Below are 19,809 nucleotides of genomic sequence, written 5' to 3'. Positions count from 1 at the left end.
TCTTCCAGAGAGCTTGACATGAGATACATCTTCCAGAGTTGGGGGCAGTGAGTCTGGGGCTGAGTCCCACTTGGAAAATCTACGGGGCTAGTTCCTTGTGGCTACAGCTACAGTGGACTCAGCCCGTGATCCCAAATTTTATTAAAGCAAGACATGTGTAAGTGTTCCCCTTGGAAACCGAGAAAGCGCCTCACTAACACCATTTTACACTCTTCCCAGCAAGACCTCCTGGAGGGCCTAAGAGACTCCAACAGAGAAAACCGGGTAAATGAGCAGCGAGAAACCAGGAGCTGAGGGAGGAGTTGGTGCTGGAGGAAATGCATTAGCACATCACTGCAGGGGCAGCTGAAATTCCCCATGGTGACCTCTAGACAACTGGACAGCAGCCAAGAGACAGAGTCGGCTTTCACGCCTGCCAGCTCCTGACAGCTCACGGCGACCCCAGGACAGTTACCAGTCAAGCAAGAACACTGCCCATCTATCTGTGCCTTAGCCCTCTCATCTGAATTCAGCCCTGAAACGTAGAAGCTAAAGGGAGGAAAGCATTGGAGCAGGGGTGAAAGCTGAGAATGGGAAATAAGAGAGGGCCCTTCCTCACGCAGGCCCGAGCAGGAGAGTGTAGGGAAGGGGTTTGATTGCTTTTCATGAGACTGGATGTTCTTTACTGAATTGAAACTGAATTTGAAACTTAAAAGTTATCCATTTGGCTTTGGTGGAATATGTCCAGGCTTCCCTTGTGCTCAGTGGAAAGAATCCACCTGCCAAGCAGGAGTCGCCGGTTCCATCGCTGGGTCAGGAAGATTCCCTGGAGAAGGAAATGGCAACCCACTCCAGTATTCTTGCCTGCAGAATCCCATGGACAGAGGAGCCTACGGACTACAGTCCATGGGGTCATGAAGAGTCGGACACGACTGGGCGACTAAAATAAGTGAACCTGACCCCTACTATGGCGGTACCTTTAGCAAAAGACACAAAAGCATCGACAGTGAAAGGAAGCACTGGAGCTTAGCAGCAGCCTGACGGGTGGTGCCGTGTAAGCTGCAAAAGGCTTGCAACTGCCTGGAGCTGACTTTAAAAAATCACCACTGGGCATCAAGGTTCCAGCGCTCAACAAGCGCGGTCGTCAACCATCCTGTTCTCAGCTCCCGACTCACGGCCATCAAACATTGTTCTCTCGGAATTGCCATTCCTAACCACACCTCTGAGTCTGCAACCCTAACCACCACTGGTCCACAGGGAAGTCCCTCTGTGCATGCCTGCTCTTTCTTCTCCACAGGTCACGCTTCTTCTCAGGGAGGTCTGAATCACCCAGCCAGTCCGCACACGTCCTGTCCAAGTTCCACCAGCAGCTGCTGGCCCTGCGCCTCACCACCTCCCGGTTCCCACCACAATCTTCCTTCAGGTGCTTGCTGTAGCTCTTATGACTGAAGCTGTGCAGAGAAGAGTGCATTTCTTTGCGGCAAGGAGACACTTTCTGCCTTTCTTACATGAAAGCCATGCATTTGCTAGAGAAAGGAAGATCTAGGAAGTGAATCATTTTAGCTGCTTTCAACATACGAAGAGCTGACATATGGAAGATTCTTTGGATTTTGTTCTATTTTCAATAAACGGAGCTATAATTTTTGAGTGAAGACAGATTTCAGGTCAAATAGCTCTCTGTCGTTTAGAGTTCCACACAATGAAGAGAGCAAGCTGGCTGTACAGTAATCACTCCCCTGTACCTAGAGGTTGTTGAGCACAAGGCAAATGACCAAACACCACGAGTATGTTGCAAGAGAAATTTCTGTATCGGGAGGGAATTTAGACTAGATGGCTACAAAGTTGATTCCTGTTCTAAGACTGAAGAGGGATCAACACAAACAGTGACTATGATGCCCTTTGTTCAGTGATTCATTTATTCCACAAAACAGGTCCAAATATGTATCATATGTGGTGCTAAAGCACAAAGGTGGAAAAGCTACAGGCCCTGCCTTGGGGCACTGAGTCCTGTCTTGGAGTGGAGTAAAGAGTACTCAGTTAACAGAGGCTTTAGTTTTTTGGTCACACTCCATTCTTTTTGTGGTCACACAGACATACCATCTGTACTGTATCTGTTTATTCAAATCCAGGGATTGACCCCTGGGTTAGGAAGATCCCCTGGAGTAGGAAATGACAACCACTCCACTATTTTTGCCTGAGAAATTCTACGGATGGAGGAGCCTGGTGGGCTACAGTCCACAGGGCCCCAGAGTCAGAGGTGACTGAGTGACTGAGCAGACACACACACATATTCAGTAAGAAAGAGAAAAAGAAAAAAAGTAGCGTTTTGCATATTTTTAAGAGATAATGAAGGGAAAAGCTCATCAGTCCATGAGATGATGCTTTTGAAAAACAACGATGGCTGATTATTTTAACTGTAGGTGAGTTCCTAGGCAGTAGGTCAGTGGATGTTTATTAAGATGGCCTTGTAAATTAAGATGAAATTCCCAATGCACAACTGAAGATGTAGAGGAAAATTCCAAGTCATTTTGATGACAGAAATCCAGTTCATGAAACTAGCCGGGAGAACTCTTGGTTTACTCATAAGAGACTGCAGGGTTATAGCAGAGCTCAGAGAGTTGAACGGCCTTGTGGGGCTCAGGCTGAGGACTCTAACTTCCTCAATGCTATGCCTCCTTGAATGCTGGGAAAGACTGAGGGTAAGAGGAGAAGGAGACGATAGAGGAAGAGATGGTTGGATGGCATCACTGACTCAATGGACATGAGTTTGAGCAAAGTCCCGGAGATGATGAAGGACAGGGAGGCGTGGCGTGCTGCAGTCCATGGGGTCACAGAGAGTCGGACTCAGCTTATTGAATGAACAACAACAATGCCTCCAACAAACGAGTGGAGCCAGCTAGTCACGTAAAAACGGTCATAATCCAGGAGAGCCCCCCTTTAATGTCATGATTCCCTGTTTTCCACAAGCACCAAGGCGCTTCTGTTTTCTCCTCCCTAAAGGAAAATATATGTGTTTCCCTTTTTATCCAATTCCCAAATCTTCATTTCCGCTTTAGGAAATGTAGCCTGATAAATTTGACTCTTTTCCGGAAAAAGCTGCAGAGAAAGGCTCGACTCTCCCTCAGTTGCAGTTAAGAGAACAAATGTAATTCAATATGGGTGCCTTCAACGAGACTCTAAACTCTGGTTCCCCAGATTTAATTCTCAGTTTGGCTCCTCTCTCACTGTGGACCCAACTAAAGTCAATTAACCTCTCCATTTCCCATCTGGCTTCAGCGATACATTTATGCAGGTAGCTTGATATTCCCAGATGGACAATGGCATGCCTGCATAAGCACCAATGCTTCTGGAAAATAACTGAAAAAAACCAAACTGCACTCATGATCTGCACTGTCTTGCCTAATTCTGTAGTTTTCTCAATGTGACTCTGCCCCTCACATTTTATTAGCACCAGGTAATATGGTCATTCTTTATAATGTATTGACAAAGAATCTGCTGTGGAGTATGACAGAGCTACTAAATTCTATTTATCTTTCCCCAATGAGGTTTTAGAGCCATTTTCTTCTTAAGTAAAGAACAAATAAATTAACCCACTGCCCTAAAGATCTATTTTTTTTTTCTTTCCATAATTCTTAGTAAAGCTTCTAACTGGTCAAATGGATAATATTTCAGTTTAATTCTGTAGGAAAGGAGGGAGCTACATTTATGAGCAGAAACAACCCCTGAAACACCAGAAGCATTTCACACTCAAAAACGAGTTCATGGCTGGCCAAACCCCTTTAGTGCAGCCACAGTGATATAGAGTATATGCCAAAAAAACTTAAACTCAGTAAGGAAACTGAAGAGTCCATCACAGTGACCTAAAATAATTGTGGATTTACAAATACGGCACCTTCAGTCATTGCTTACCAGTGTCCATCTCAACTTCTCTCCTTATTAGTACAATGATGGTTTCGATTGGAGAATCAATGGACAAAAGCCCACAGATAAATAAATTGGCCTGAGCGAAATATGGCTCCCTGTTAACCTTTGGGAAACACTTGCTTTTCAAGCTTTCTTTGTAATTATTAGTGACTATATGGCCAGGTTATAAACAATGAGCTGTAAGGGGAAGCCTGCAAAGAGGCTTCTTAAAAGTATCAGTGTTATTATTTCCTTTTATAAATAAATGAGACCGGCTTGGCTGCTCCACATTGTCCTGCTGGCTTGCAGACTCAATACCATGATGCCTGGTTCTGTGACGTGAAGGGTCATGGACAGCGAAGGTACCATCAGTGCTTAAGATGCCACAAGTCCTTCCAGAGTAAGCGTCTGATGAGCACATGTTCTCTCACTGAACAGCACTGTTAACCAATAAACAAAGCCACCCTGTTCTAAAACATGTTACATTTAACTGCAACTTAAAGCGAAATCGTAAACTGCACAATAAAATTTCCTTAAAGAAATCTTATCTTTTCCTTTATGTTTCATGAATGTACCCAGTTTGTGATTTTTGCCAAATATTCTCTATGTTCTCTTTGTAGTCCCATACATATTTCTCTTGTAATTGTTTTAAAAGTATCATCTTAAATGATGAATAAAATTCTGTATCATTCGACCAAATTCCAAATAATACATTAATGACCGTATGTCCTTATTGACTGACAGACTTTGGAAAACTTTGGTCACAGTTTTCATTAGAAGTAATATGTACCACACTGCCATAACAATGCATATATAAGAAACCTAGAAAGAACACTATTCAAATGACATACCAATTAAATGGGATATTTAGGTAAAATGCTGAGCTTAGATCTTGGTATCTGGTAAACATTCAATAATGGCCAATAATAATACCAGTCCCTCATGATACACACACAGTAAGTGAATGCACTTGGGGAATAATGTGATAAAGAATCCAATACACTTTTAAATACATACACACTCATTTCACATCTGTTGTGTGCTAATCTGGTGGTCCCACCCAGCATCCCCTGGGTGCCTGAATCATCCCGGGCCTCATTCAACACCCAGGCTCTGATTGTAAGCGGTTCTCACTTTTGCCCTGATTCTCACACAGACTCTGATGAAAAATCTCTTGTGTCCACTCTGTGCTCTCACTCTCCCCTGAACCATGCGGCTCAAGCCAAGTCCAAAGAGCCACTCTGTCCAGTCTCCTTCTTTCTCATCTACGGTTTTATTACACCTGTGACTTTATTACATATGGAAGAGTCTGTGTCTGTGCTCAGGTGCATCTGACTCTTTGGGACCACACGGACTGTAGCCCACCAGGCTGTTCTGTCCAAGGGATTTCCCAGACATGAATACTGGAGTGAATTGCCATTTCCTACTCCAGACGACCTTCCCGACCCCAGGACTGAACTCGCGTTTCTTACATCTCCTTTTTAGCAGGTGGGTCCTTTCATCAATGTGCCACCGGGGAGGGAAATCAGTAGACTCCTGATAACAATTAATCTCCAACAAATATGAAGTTTAGGAATAGTGGTGCATTTAGAATATATTCCTTAATACATTTCTTAACCTGAATTGTTCCTAATCTATAAACCAATTTTAAATAAAATCCATCATGTCAGGCATTTTACATCTTACTCTATTTACTGAACCATTTCTCATCAGAAACCTTTTAGCTTTAATGCTATTCCATGGCAGAGTATCTTATTAGAGTGGCAAAGATAAAGTTCCTTTTGAGATAAAGTAATTATAGTGATAGTAGAGGGGGGAAAAAATCCACAATTCTTGGCTACAGTAATCTCCTGGCTTCTGATGCATTTTAAGACCAATAAACTGAGTGCAAACAAAAAGATGCTAATAGCAGATAACTCAGGTTACCTAGAGCTTGTGCTGGAGGGATTGATAATTTGTAACTTAATCAGAACTGATGCTTCCTAGCGGTATAAGTTTATAACATGAGTTCAGTTACTTCAATGTGTGTTTGGTAGAAAATCAAAAGTTCTCTTCACTTGAAGAAATGACAGTAAGAGCTGGATGTTTCTTACTTGCCAAGTAGTGTTTGAAATACTTTAATGAGTTAAGTCATTTAATCCTCACATTAACTTTAATGAAATTTTTTTCTTTTGATTGGATGACAAGAGAACCGAGACCTGTTAAGCAACTTGACCCAAATAATGCAGCCAATAAGCTGCAGCATCAGAATTCAAATCCAGTTCATCTGATGGAAGAGAGGACCCCAGAGACCATTCTCTCCAGGTCTTTGTTCCCAGGCAATTCCGAGCCTCGCGTGGTATTCCCAGACAGGACGCTAGGTGCTGTGGGTTCACTCACGTCACTTCTACACCCGTTTTATCTTGTAATTATTTTTAGAGTCAAATGATTTTACTCTTAAACATCCTGACTACATTATACGCCTGTGTTCTAGTAGGACAAGCAGTTCGTCCTGCCATAGAAGCTTTGTTATCCACAGGAGGTATTATCCATCCAGACTGTGGTCACCAACTGGGCGTGATGAGGGGAAGGGACAGGATGCCTCATCCAGGAGGCAGCAGAGACATTGCTGGGATGTGGTGAGTGGAAGCCTTCAGGGATCAGGAGGAGAAACCCTCTCAGGGTGATCCCCTGACACAGAGCCCTCAGCATCAGCATCACATCTCACTACCCTCACCTGCCCAGGCAAAAATTTTAATAAGTCACACAGACTCTCAAAGGCTTGTGTCTATATACATTGGTCCCAGGAAACCTTTGAGAGCTTGAGCTAGGAGCCGCATCTGACTATATATATATATATAAAACTTCCTTCTTTACCGGAAGGCTCACTCTCCCCCCACCTCCCATCAACACTTATAATTTAAATACAGGACAGACGGTACAAGGAACCATGCCTACTGATATTCTAACCTTGAATTTGGCAGGAATCCTGGAGAAAGGGAGAGGGAAAAGCATCTTTCCTCCTCTTCATCCTGCTTCTTTTTCCAACACGCATTTCTTCTATAATATCTAGTTATTCTAAAAATAGAATACACATCTTGGAAAATCTTATTTTTCCTGTCACTTTTCTAGATTAAAAAAAAAAGAAGGCTTCAAGCATATGATATACTTGTCATTTGATTTTCTGCACTTCCTATCTACTGAAGGAAACAGTAAGGTCATAGGTTATTTTTAAATCATTAATTTTGTTATTCACGATCACAATCAGAAATGTATACAGATAGACAAAGTGACCTCCCTCTATGTTCAACCCCATGTCATTTTTGTGTGCACGTACGTGGACCATCTTTGAACAAGCAACTGAAAATTGGCTGCCTGCCATGTATTTCCAATCAGTCATTGCTCACGACTTTCCAGCGAGTGTTCATTTTTCTAAAGGCTATTTCAGTTAATGGAAACCCTGGTCAAGGTCACCATAAATTAGAGAAGATCATTTGATTTTGGAGACAGAAGAAAACTTGGAGTTTCTGTAAGCTGATGCTCAAGTTCTGCTCAAGGTCAAGGCAAAGCTTCAGACCACAGTTTCCCCATCCTAACATCATGATGGAAACGACTGTTCATCTTTCTTGTTAATTTATTATGAGTTTCACATTAAATATGAAACATTTCAACAAGTCAACCTTAGAGTATTACCTATGAGAGACAGCTCATTATTTTGCATGCAACACTTAAATATTGTGAAGAAATGTTGGAATTATTAATAAATCCGTGGTGGCTCAGATGGAAAAGATTCTGCCTGAAATGCAGGAGATCCATGTTCGATCCCTGGGTTGGGGAAGATCCCCTGGAGAAGGGAATGGCTACCAAGTCCAGTATTTTTGCCTGGAAAATTCCATGGACAGAGGACCCTGGCAGGCTACAGTCCATGGGGTCTCAAAGAGTCAGATACGACTGAGCAATTAACACTATCACTACCAACAATAAGAAAAAATAATTAGGAGGTTCCTATTAAGACTCATGAAAAGCATGAGGCTTATTCCAAACTAATTTCTTTTGACCAGAAAAAAAAACTACATTAAAAAAACGAAAAAAAAAAAGAAAAAAAAAAAAAGCCAAGTGGCCAAGTAGATTTTTTCTCTCTGTGTATAAAAAGCTCCTTGCAGAAGCTCAGGTAAACCACACTCTGTTCCCTAACTAGTCAGCTACATGAGATTCTATTTCTTCTGTAATTTTTACTTTTCCTGACCAGATAAAATTGTGTAAGTTGCAGATCTTTATAAAGTTTGGAAGAATGAACCCTAACACTTGTCTATCCTCTGCTTAGAAACCCATCCTTTTAGTGAGTTCAGCACCTGCTAAGTCATTACCAAGGCTTAACTTGTAGATCAACTGTCAGTGTGATCAGTCAGCTGCTCCAGAGGGATACTGTCTGAAGGCAGTACTTCAATTTTAATTTATTTTTTTATTTAATTTATTTTTTATTGAAGGATAAAATTGCTTTACAGAATTTTGTTGTTTTCTGTCAAACCTCAACATGAATCAGCCATAGGTATACATATATTCCCTCCCTTTTGAACCTCCCTCCCATCTCCCTCCGCATCCCACCCCTCTAGATGGATACAGAGCCCCTGTGTGAGATTCCTGAGACACTCAGCAGATTCCCGTTGGCGATCAATTTTACATATGGTAATGTTAGTTTCCAGGTTACTCTTTCCATACAAATCACTCTCTCCTCCCCTCTCCCCATGCCCATAAGTCTATTCTCCATGCCTGTTTCTCCATTACCACCCTGTAAATCAGTTCTTCAGTACAATTTTTCTAGATTCCGTATCTGTGAGTTAGAATACAATATTTTTGTTTTTAATAAAAACTGAAATGAAACGCTGTTCGTCTGCTGGGTTCCAGCTGTGTGTGCTGAGTGTAAATAGTCACTTGGTCATGTTATACCCTTTGCGACCCACGAACCAGAGGCCGCCAGGCTTCTCTGACCCCGGGACTCTCCAGGCCAGAACTCTGGAGTGAGCTGCCGTGCCCTCCTCCGGGGGATCTTCTCAACCCAGGGACCGAACCCAGGTCTCCCACATTACAGGCGGGTTCTTTACCAGCTGACTCACCAGGGAAGCCCAGGTGCCAGTTATATACATCTAATAACGGTCCTAAAACTCTGAATTAAGTAAACAATCTTTGATTCCATTTTCTTTAAACCCCTCATCATATTTTTTCTAAGAGCATTTTTGAATGATATTTTAAATACGAGGGAAATAGTTGTATAATAGGACATTTATTAGCAGATCTGTATAGCATGCAATCTATCCTAAAAAAAAAAAAAACAAAAACAAAAGGCTAGGGCTTTGGAGAAAAACACAGAAAATAATTTTCACTCCTGGCACCAACATTTGTTAACCATGTAATTTTGGACTCATTACCTAATTTCATGGAGTCTTTTTGTTAAAAACCTTGGATAATGATACCTTCTTCTCCGGTCTGTGATAAGAATGAGAGAAAAATACAGGCGGCTGGCAAAAAGTAGGGCACAACTGAAGCAGTTTAGCATGCACATAAAAACACCAGCATATAAATGGAAGGAAGTCAATAAATTGTGGCAAAACAATCATAATTGCTATGATTAATCTAATTATGAAAAGACAAACAGAATTTCTAAAGGTTGCGGATCTACCGAACCAGTGTGTGCAAGTTCAAATACAGACGCCACCCGAGATGGGCCACACACCATGTGAGATGTTGGTTGGATCCCCTTGTTGGGGATCTAAACCGACAAGTTACCTGATCTTATGAGGCTTATAGACTCTTGGAATATAGACAGATAGCGGCATAGAATGTAAGACAAAAATGTAATGATACCTGCAACAATGCAGTTGAAGTTTTGGTCTGTCAGGAGAGGAAATGATGAGAGGAAAGGTCAGGTGGTTCTTGACAAACTTAAGGAGTGCTCATCAATGTGCAGAGTAAAATATAATGTAGGAGGAATAAAAGTCTGCTTTTCATAATCAGATGTGGGGAAGTTCTGGGAACTGATCAAATTCGGGCTGGTCATGAGAGTGGGCATCTGCGAAGCAGTGGGACTGAAACCACAGGATGGACGAGATCGTCCCTCCAAGGAAGCACTGGTCCCGGGGCGCACTGACCTGACTTCATCATGGAGCTTCATCATCATCAGGGTGCAAGCAGAGGTGCTTCTGCTTCTCTAAAAGGAGTCAGCCAGAGGCTGGATTGGAGTCGCAGTGAAGTGTGCATAAGTGTGTGTGTGAATACACATGTGAAGTATGTATCGGTGTATGTGGTGTGTGTGTGTGTGTGTGTGTGTGTGTATATATATACATATAAGTGTATACGTTACTTATGTATATATGTGCTTTAAGTATATACAAATAATAACAATAGTAATGATAACAAAATAACAATAATAAAGCATTTAAGGTTTCTGAGTATTTGTGTTTAGGCTACAGTGCAAAGGGTTTTTCATATATTAAACAAGTTTCACAGCAAATAAGACAGAGATACCATTATCTCAGTTAACAGATGCCCCCTAATTGACATAAAGAGGCAGGGGGGAAGTGCCTGGGACTGGACCCCAGCAGCCCAGCTCCAAAGTCAGTGTTCCCAGCTCACACCGGGCTCCCTCCCAACCACACCTTACTGTAATCCAGCGCTTCCCACATGCCAGGCTCTGATAAGCACCTAATATCCACACATCACTGGACCCTACAACTCTCTACTTTGGTTCATTAGGCAGTTGTTGCCAGATTGTTTCTTTCTCTTCTGCTTTATCTCCCCCCTCCCCCGGCAATGAAAAATATTCTTAATTGAGAACTGTCACATAAAATTCTCCACCTGAGGTTTCTCCTGACTCAGCACAAGGTTGGGTGGCCCTGCGCCCCCGCCCCACCACTGCCAGCCGCTGCCAGGCGCAGCCTCCTGTATGTGGGCCCTGACGCGCCGGCCTCCCGCGGTCCTCACCACGGCCCGCCGCCGACATCTGACGGCTTGCATGTCCCTGTCTGAGCACCGAGGCTGTCTGGGCACATGACCCCCCAGGCCAGAAGCTCTGTGCGGTAAAGAGGAGGTGACTGCAGAGATGAGACGGCGCGCTCACGCCGCTTCGTTCAGCCCCTCAGCCACCACGGGTAAGCTCCTGTTTTCTTAATCTCTTTAAGCCTCATTTTTCTCAAATCTGAAGTAGGGTTACTAATAGGACTTAACTCAGAGTGTTATGAAATAATTAAATAAGATGCTGCATGAAAAGAATTAAGTTTAGGATTCAGTGATGGTTTTTTTATTGCTGTCTTTTATTACGAGCCACTGGAAGCCGAGGCCCACCAGGACCACAGTCCAGATGAGAGGAACAGAAGAGGCTGTGGACTGCACCGAGAAAGGCCTGTGGCAGAGGACAGAAGCAACTTTACAACAGCCCGTTTCCCAGACGGAAGTACTGTCCAGCGACGCCCAGAAAAAGAGCTACTCTAGTGGGTGCAGACAAACCTAGGCATCCTTTGTGGGTTTGTCTGCCTCAGTGGATCCCCCTGTGGAGCTGAAATGCTGGATCGTGATGAAGCTTTGAATTACATTTGTGAGTAACTCCACTTTCCCAGGCTTGCCGTCAGGGAGCCACGATTTCCCCGTTAATGAGTGCATCCTTCAGGTTCTCTCACAGCCCTTCTTTACGACCTGTCTGCCAGGATACTGCAGTAATCTAGGCCCTCAGTTATGAACTCTATATATAGCTGAATAATTAACCTCTTTGCCTGCAATCTGTCACCATACTCAGTCCCAGTGATAAACAGCTCAGTGATTCTTAAAACATCCCTATATGCATGGTCTCTGAAGCGTTGCCTTTGTGCCATAGCCTGCAGAACAGAATCTAAATGCACTAGGCATGACTGGGGCCTGAGGGGTAGGGGGTGCGGCTCTGCACGTCAGCCCCCGTTGCCTGCAGAGATTTTTGTGCTCTGGCGTATCCTGGGCTCTATCTCAGCACTGAGCTGATCAGAATGCCCTTTGATCTCCTAAAGACATCAGCGTCCACAACATTTTAGCCAAATTCTACACCGCTATCACACTGAGGCCCTGAACCACTGTGCCGGGGTTTTATATCGGAAGTTGGCCAGCAAACCGTCTCCCTAAAGGGCCAGAGAGTAAACACGTCTGGCTTTGCAAACCATGATGTCTGTGCTGACACTGCTCAACCCTGATCCAGGGCAAAAGAACACTGGTACAGACAACGTGCACAGACATGGGAGGAGCCACATGTCAAAACTTTATGATGGCACTGGGATGTAAACTTCATGTCATGATTCACGGGCCATGCAATACTTTTCTTTTGAAGTTTCCAAACCACTTAAAACCATACAAAACATTCTCAGCTTGGGGGCTGTGCAAAACAAGCAGAGGCCATGGTACATTGTGATTTCCAACCATATTTTATATGCATACTGGTCCTGCATCCACAACTTCCTTTTCATTTTTTTATTGAGGTATGACTTACCTCAAGTGTGCCAACCTTAAATAAATAGTCTAATAAATTTTGACTTATGCATACAACCATGTTCACATCACACAGATTGAAATATGAAACTTTCCCACGATCTTCAATAAGATCTGCTTCTATAAGACATGCCCAATCTCCTTGTGTTATAAAAGCAGACTCTATATTTCCTGAAAGGAGATATAATCAGTCCATCCTAAAGGAAATCAGTCCTGAATATTCATTGGAAGGACTGATGCTGAAGCTGAAACTCCAATACTTTGGCCACTTGATGCGAAGAACCGACTCACTGGAAAAGACGCTAATGCTGGGAAATATTGAAGGCAGGAGGAGAAGGAGATGACAGAGGGTAAGATGATTGGATGGCCTCCCTGACACGATGGACATGAGTTTGGGTAAACTCCAGGAGTTGGCGATGGATAGGGAGGCCTGGGGTGCTGCAGTCCATGGGGTCTCAGAGAGCCGGACACGGCTGGGTGACTGAACTGAACTGTACTGATATTTCCTGTCAATAGGCCTGGATTAAAGAAATGGGGGTACTGATGCTGTACTACCCACACTTTTATAGAGCAGTGTATTTTTAAAGGAAACTTCAGATACCATTAATCATTACAACCACATGGAAGTCAAGTTTCTGGTGACGGGTGATATCTGATGAGAACCCCGAAAGGCAGTCTGGGAACAGACATTCCCTTTTCCGGCGGGCTGCCCACGCCGCGCTGCCCACGCCGCGCCTCCTTACCTGGGCCAAGGTGAGCGTTCCTTGTTGGCAGGTGGTACACCGCGCCCTGAGCTTTCCCGGCTGCACTCCTTGACACGGGCCTTTGCAGTAGACATAAAAGCTGTTGTAGGTCGGTCTACCTGCTGGGAAGACAGGCAGAAGGAGTAGCCAGTCAACACAGAATCCACACTGAGACTTAACTCCTCCTGAACATTTTGAAACATTAGTAGGATAAGTGTTACAGTGAAGATCCAACAATTAAATTTAGGAAATGCAATTTTTTGCTCAAAAGAGTGAAACATTTTTCCTTCTTCTTGCCAAGAGTCCTGTGACTTACTCAGCAAAGTAGCAAGCAGCCTGCTGCTGGGAGAGCTAGCTAAGGGTATCTGCAACACCAGGAAATTAATTGCACACTTTGCTGTTGACACTTTTAAAAGGGTGACGGTGTAGGACCATTTGAAATTTAGAGGCCCCTGCTCCCGAATTTTATTTCATGCATCTTTACCCAGTTTTGAAGGCTTCTCATTTTTCCTCTTAAACTTGTATCTTTTAGCCCACTTCTCATGATTTGAATGGTATGATCACAGTTTGCTGAGTTTCCAATGAAGACTTTCCAACACAAAGTCACACACAAGATAAAACACAAGCCCTCGGGGCCTTAGCAGACTCAGCGATCCTGTGCAGAGATGGGAGCTTTGCGTTTCATGAGTGCCCTCTGTCTAACAACTGTCATTCAAATAATACACGCAGAAGCTGGAAAAACATTTAGAAAAAGATAACTAAACATCTCTGATCATTTCTCTCAAACACCCCATACAGGATAGTATCAGCCTGTGAACAAGGGGAATTTTCTTTTGAACTGTTTACCTCTACATCTACAAAAGCCAACTGTATCCGGATATACTTACCAGTAAAATAACCAACTTCCAAATTTCTAAAATTACTAAATAGTCCTTTTGGTCTTCACTTTACTTCTTAATAGGTGGGGTATCATAAAATGTCATGACATAAGGATTTGTTTAAAATTTTACTATTAGGATTAAGAACATCTACAAATTATGAATAGTAAACACGGTTTATCATTAAGAGCAAAAACTTTGAGACAGTCAAACATGTGTGGTTTAGTAAAAACAAATAGTATAGGCAATGACGAGAAAACAGAAATGATCCTAAAGTCTGATGCATCTCTGCTTTGCTAACTTCCAAAAAGGGGCTCTGCAGATATATTCAAGTGTCATTTGTCTAGTAGCCATCTCTATTAACGTTGGAGGTGGCAATACACTGTAAACTGTAAAGCATAATAAAGATGTCAAATTTTATAATTATTTTCTGGCAAGATACTTTGCAATTATGAATTATGAGATTAATATTTAGTTTCATTGTGAAAGGGAAGATGAATTATACATATATATTTGTGGTGATATGAGGCTAGTGATATGAAGCTATGGGTTATTTTCAAATATTTTTTGATACTGATTTCTAACATAATTCCACAGTGATAAGATAACAGACTTTATATGATTTCAATACCTTTAGACCATGGAAATTTTGCACCTTGTTGTATATCCCTGGGTATGTTCCAGTGTCTCCCAGCCCATGGGAACTTGAATAGAATCTGTATTCTACTGTTGTGTGAATATTATATAAATCTTAATTATATTGAATCGGTTCACACTGCTTTTCAGTTCCACTTTGTTGCTATTGTTGTTTAGTCGTTCGATTGTGTCCAATTCTTTGTGACCCCATGGACTGTAGCCTGTCAGGCTCCTCTGTCCATGGGATTTCCCAGGCAAGAATACAGGAGTGGGTTGCCATTTCCTTCTTCAAGGGATCTTCCCAAACCATGGGTCAAACCCGAATTTCCCACATGAGCAGGTGGGTTCTTTACCACGGAGCCATCAGGCTCCATCAGTAGTTTTCAAGTCTACTATAGCCTTCTAATACTCTGCATATTCATTCCAGTAATTTTTGAGAGTTTGATATTGAAATTCCAACTAACATCTTAATTTATCTAATAAAGATAATTTTAATATATAGTAGAACTTTATATAACCTTCTTCTGTATTTTCCAAGTCTCCTGCGAATGTGTTATCATACTTTCAAAATTTCTAAAGTAAAAAAAAGAAAAAAACTGTAAAGCATGATAAAGATGTCAAGTTTTATAATTTTTATAATTTTATCACTTACTAGCAATATATTTTATAATTATTAATTTCCAGATATTAATATTAGCTTTAATGTGAATAGGAAGATAAATTATTTGTAGTGATATGAAGCTATGATTTTTGAGAATTCTTCGCAGCTTTAGGGCCTGATTGTGCAAGATATTCAAGTCTATATGAGTATTATATAGCTATTAGCAAATACAACAATGACATAACACATATTCTTAAAGTTTTCTGTATATCATAAAATGCAACAGACAGAACCATATATTAAAGTTATCAAAATACCATAACAAGTGACAGAAGATCACAAGAACTCTGACAATTTTCATGTGTACTATGACAAGAGCAGTGAAGGAGGAAAGAGACTTTATTGTTAAAAATTGTATCAGCAATACGAACAAAATCAACTTACAATTTTCATAACCTACTGTAAAGGTTAAACCAAAAAAAAGGGGGTGGGGAGGGAGGAAGAAGAGAATGAAAATAAGAAATGCTCACACAGGAGGCGGGGTGGGGTGCAGAGACACCAGTATTGTTGAAAGCACGTATTAGCAAGGACTTGACAATAGTAAATGAAGCATCTCAGAAACTGCAGGGAACTAAATGATTTTTCTCTCTCCCTTAGGGCAAGAGCAACGTTCGCAATATTGTTTCAGCTAATGATAGAGCCAGGCAGAATCTGAAGCTTGGGACACCCACCTCTATGCGCTACAACCTTCACTAAAGTCCTTGAGATGTTAGAAAATACTGCATGCCGATGCGGGTGCCCTAGAAGCATACAAGATGACATGCAATCTATTACACAGCGCTTCTCAGAGCCAGCACAAGCTGGGGATTAATAGCCAGTCGAAGGAAGGATCAAGGTCAGGTCAGTCTTGGCTATGGCGCTTTTCAAGCTGTTGCCTCGACGTGGTCAAGCAGCTGGGCCCTCCAGTAAACCCTGAAAGCCCTTTTTCAGGCGGCTTCCCCACCTACTTGGCTACATCACACCATTCCAAGTTGGCAAGCTTCTCTGGCACGCTGAGGTATGGAGTGCACAGGACAGAAATAAGCACAAATGACACCCTCACCATCTTCTGGGCAATGTTCCCACCGGCTGGATGGTAGCGTATAAGGAAGAGACTTAAAAATGGAGACATAACCCCTAAAGGAACAAGGCAATGGGAACAGTAACCCCCAGAACTTCTCTCTATGTATATAGCCGCCTCCAGTTAACAACATGAATTTTCCCCTCTCTTACTTCTTTTTGAATCTAATTTTTTTTTCCTCTACTAATCAACTCTGACACATTGCAAACCCTTCACTGTCCAAAATAATCAAAGCACTTGTGTTTGTGTTATAGATTTCCCTCTTTACATATAATAAGTTTTCAAACCAGGAGATATTTCAAAAATCTTACAAACTATCACCTTACCTGCAATTCACTCATTATGAACATTTTCGCAGATTTTGAGTGCGCCCTGTGTGTGTACATATCCATACGTACACCTATACTGCACATAAATAATACTTTTTGGCTGAATGACTTACAGTTAAGTTGGAGACATGATGCTACTTCACCCCTCAATCGTCCAACATCCTAAAAACAACAAAGTTTTTAGAGTGATTTTGTTGTTTCCGCTGTGCTATACATTGACTGATGGGGTGTATTTCAACTCTCCCTTACAGAACACGAGGGGGCCTTGCAAGCTGTTGCAAGGTGTCAGAGCAAAGAATCAGGGAATCTGTAGTCAGACCATGCTAGGCGCTGCCAAGCTGAGGCGGTCCTCTCACTGTGGGACCCTACAGCGTGTGAAGACAGCACATGCTGGGCACAGCACATCCCTGACTTTATCAGACTGCAGAAGAGTACCTTTTCTGGAGCATCTTGTGTTCATGTATTTCTCAGGGGGGAAAAAAAAGTTGGAGGAAGGATACAACCCACTGTGTAGGGCTTGATCAACAGCAAGCCCAAGGGGTTTATGAGCACAGAGGTATTAGACACCACCGCTGAAGAGCCTGCTGACAATTAAGCTCACCCCTCCACCCCAAGTCATCCATAAACTTACATAATTATTTTGTCAGGAACCAGAAGGGTGGGTCTGTTGAGGTAATGATTTCATAAAGTGTACTCATTTCATTCAGATGTTCTTCCCCACCCTCCCACCCCGGATAGATGTAATGGAATTTTCCAAGGCTAAAATACTGGAGTGGGTTGCCATTTCCTTCTCCAGGGCATCTTACCCACCCAGGCATGGAACCCAGGTCTCCTGCATTGCAGGCAGACTCTTTACTGTCTGAGCTACCAGGGAAGCCCTAGCTAATGTGCAGGGCCCTGTTAAAGTGTGAGTCACTGTGTCCATTCAAAGCATCCCATAGGCTTTCTTAGCATTGTCATTTTATCATTATCTTCAGGTTTTCTCTCCCACTTTGCTTAACATTATGCTTCCTCAGGTATTTTCTCTTATTCTCTTTTCTTGTTTTCTTGGTCCAAAAAATGCCCAAAACATTAACAGTATTCACCGTCTATCCAGTAAAGTCTCTACTCAAAAAGAAGATACATTATTTGCTTTGGTGTTTTGAGAAACCAGCATAATATGCAGTTTCCAGTTTTAGTGTATTTTAGATGATGGGCTTATGGCCTGAAGATGTTGTTTTTATAGGTTAAATGAATGCTTAAGAAAACTCATTCTGATTCTGATGAAAACTTTTCATTGACCTCACAAGTTTCTACCACCGGTTGTCATAGAGAAATTAAGAGTTTAATTGCCTGGATAATTTGTTTTCTAGGGGAGAAGAAAATTGAGTTTTCACGTACTTTATACCTGGGTAAGATAATGTTCGGTATCTATCCACTATAAAGCCGCAGGAGCACACGTGACTTAAAGTTATTTTTATCACATATGAGCTTATTAAAACATCAAGTAGATCAAACTGCTCATGAGAACTTTCTGTGGGCATGAAAATGTGAACCAACCAAAACTCTCTCACACAGTAGCCACAAGGACCTATTGAGAAGCTGGCTAGCAACTATTAAGAAATCACTGTTTTAAAAGTAAATAAATAAACAATCTACATTAGCATAGCCATACGTGGGTAACATCTACCAAAGCAGACAGCACAGAAGAGAATACATAACAATGATGTCTTGTTCCCTCTCGCCCTCCCTTGGCAGACACACAGATGACAACGCTAAGAAGATTCGTCGGTCACGCAGAGAAGTGCAGTAGCCGGCTGTTGAGGGTGCTGATATGAGGACAATGAAAGCTGGAGAGAGGAGGGTGGGAGCGGGAGGTCTGAACCTGCGACTCTGAGAGGGAGCACAGAGATGGGCGGAGAGACAGACAGGACCAGGCTTCTCCCCGTCTCCTCCTCCACCCGCCGCCGCTCCCGACACCCACATGGGTACTGCTCACCCTCTGCCCGTCTCCACTGCTATCGCCACCTTGGAAATCTGACCCAGACATTCAAGATGCAGTTGGAATGGCATTTCCTATAAAAAGTCTTCCCTTGATTTCTCCTGAAGTAAAAGACATTTCCCTAAATAATTAGGAAAATTAGCCATCCAACTTAGTCTTGTCACTTTTACACCACAGACTTGTCCTAACAACAGGAAAACCAGCATCTAACAAGAAGGAACGAAGCATCTTTCACAGACTTCATCCAGCTCTTCCCCAGCACCCAGGCCGGCACCAGTATTTTCAGCTTCTGCTCTCCTGCCCCTTTGGACCATAGCTTACTTCCTGTTTTGTGAATACTGAGGATATGATATTACTGCTGTCTGCACCACTTAGCTGCGTTGACCAGCTTCAACCTGCCTTGCTCTCTCAGTTTATCCCTCCCTTGAGTCACTTAGGGAGTAACTCAGGCCTCTCTGGCTCCTGCTATCCCACTGTGGAATAGATGCTTCACCAGAGTTTCTGAAACTGTGACCTTGATCCTGTGATGAGGATCTGGGGCACAGAGAATCTCCTCTCCCCAAATTTGCCAGAATTCTTGCTCTTGTATTTTTTGGGGGGTGGTCCTTCCACCTGTGCTCAACCAAATGCTCTGGAATATATTCCCTGGTGCCTTAGACAGTAAAGAATCTGCCGGCAGTGCAGGAGACCTGGGTTTGAGCCCTAGCTCGGGAAGGTCCCCTGGAGAAGGGAACAGCTCCCCACTGCAGTCTTCTTGCCTGGAGAATCCCACGGACAGAGGAGCCTGGCAGACGTCAGTTCATGGGATTGCAGAGAATCGGGCACGACTGAGCGGCAAACACTTTCACTTTTTTTCACAAGACTTGTGTGAAAAGTCATGAAGGCCAGCAAGCTATCTTTGCAGAATTAATTTCTCCTCATGTTGGCCTGATACTATCCATTAGTTTTAGTTTGAACAATGCATACTGAACCAAATTTGTTAAGGCAGTTCTGTATAAAAAGCATTCAATGCATATTCCTGGAATCATCTCTTCTGCATGAAATCTGCTTTGGATCATCAGAAACATGGAGAACATGTGCACTCCAACCTAATGGAAACTGGTGAAAGAATCTTGCCCCACAGTCTGTGGACTTGTCCCACCTTTCCTATCGATACAA

The 19,809-nt window shown here is 42.7% G+C and overlaps 1 protein-coding gene across 1 annotated transcript in view; it reads right to left on the bottom strand.

The window, feature by feature from the left end:
- Positions 1–19,809, bottom strand: part of PRKN (parkin RBR E3 ubiquitin protein ligase) — a 1,209,190-nt gene that overhangs the window by 769,300 nt on the left and 420,081 nt on the right. The window contains exon 5 of the mRNA XM_070461506.1: positions 13,107–13,228. Coding sequence (XP_070317607.1) covers positions 13,107–13,228 — 122 coding nt within the window. The remainder of the gene's footprint in view (positions 1–13,106; positions 13,229–19,809) is intronic.

Source organism: Odocoileus virginianus, chromosome 34, assembly GCF_023699985.2.
Source record: "Odocoileus virginianus isolate 20LAN1187 ecotype Illinois chromosome 34, Ovbor_1.2, whole genome shotgun sequence".
Lineage (NCBI taxonomy): Eukaryota > Metazoa > Chordata > Mammalia > Artiodactyla > Cervidae > Odocoileus > Odocoileus virginianus.
This window is presented reverse-complemented; position numbering and strand designations above follow the sequence as displayed.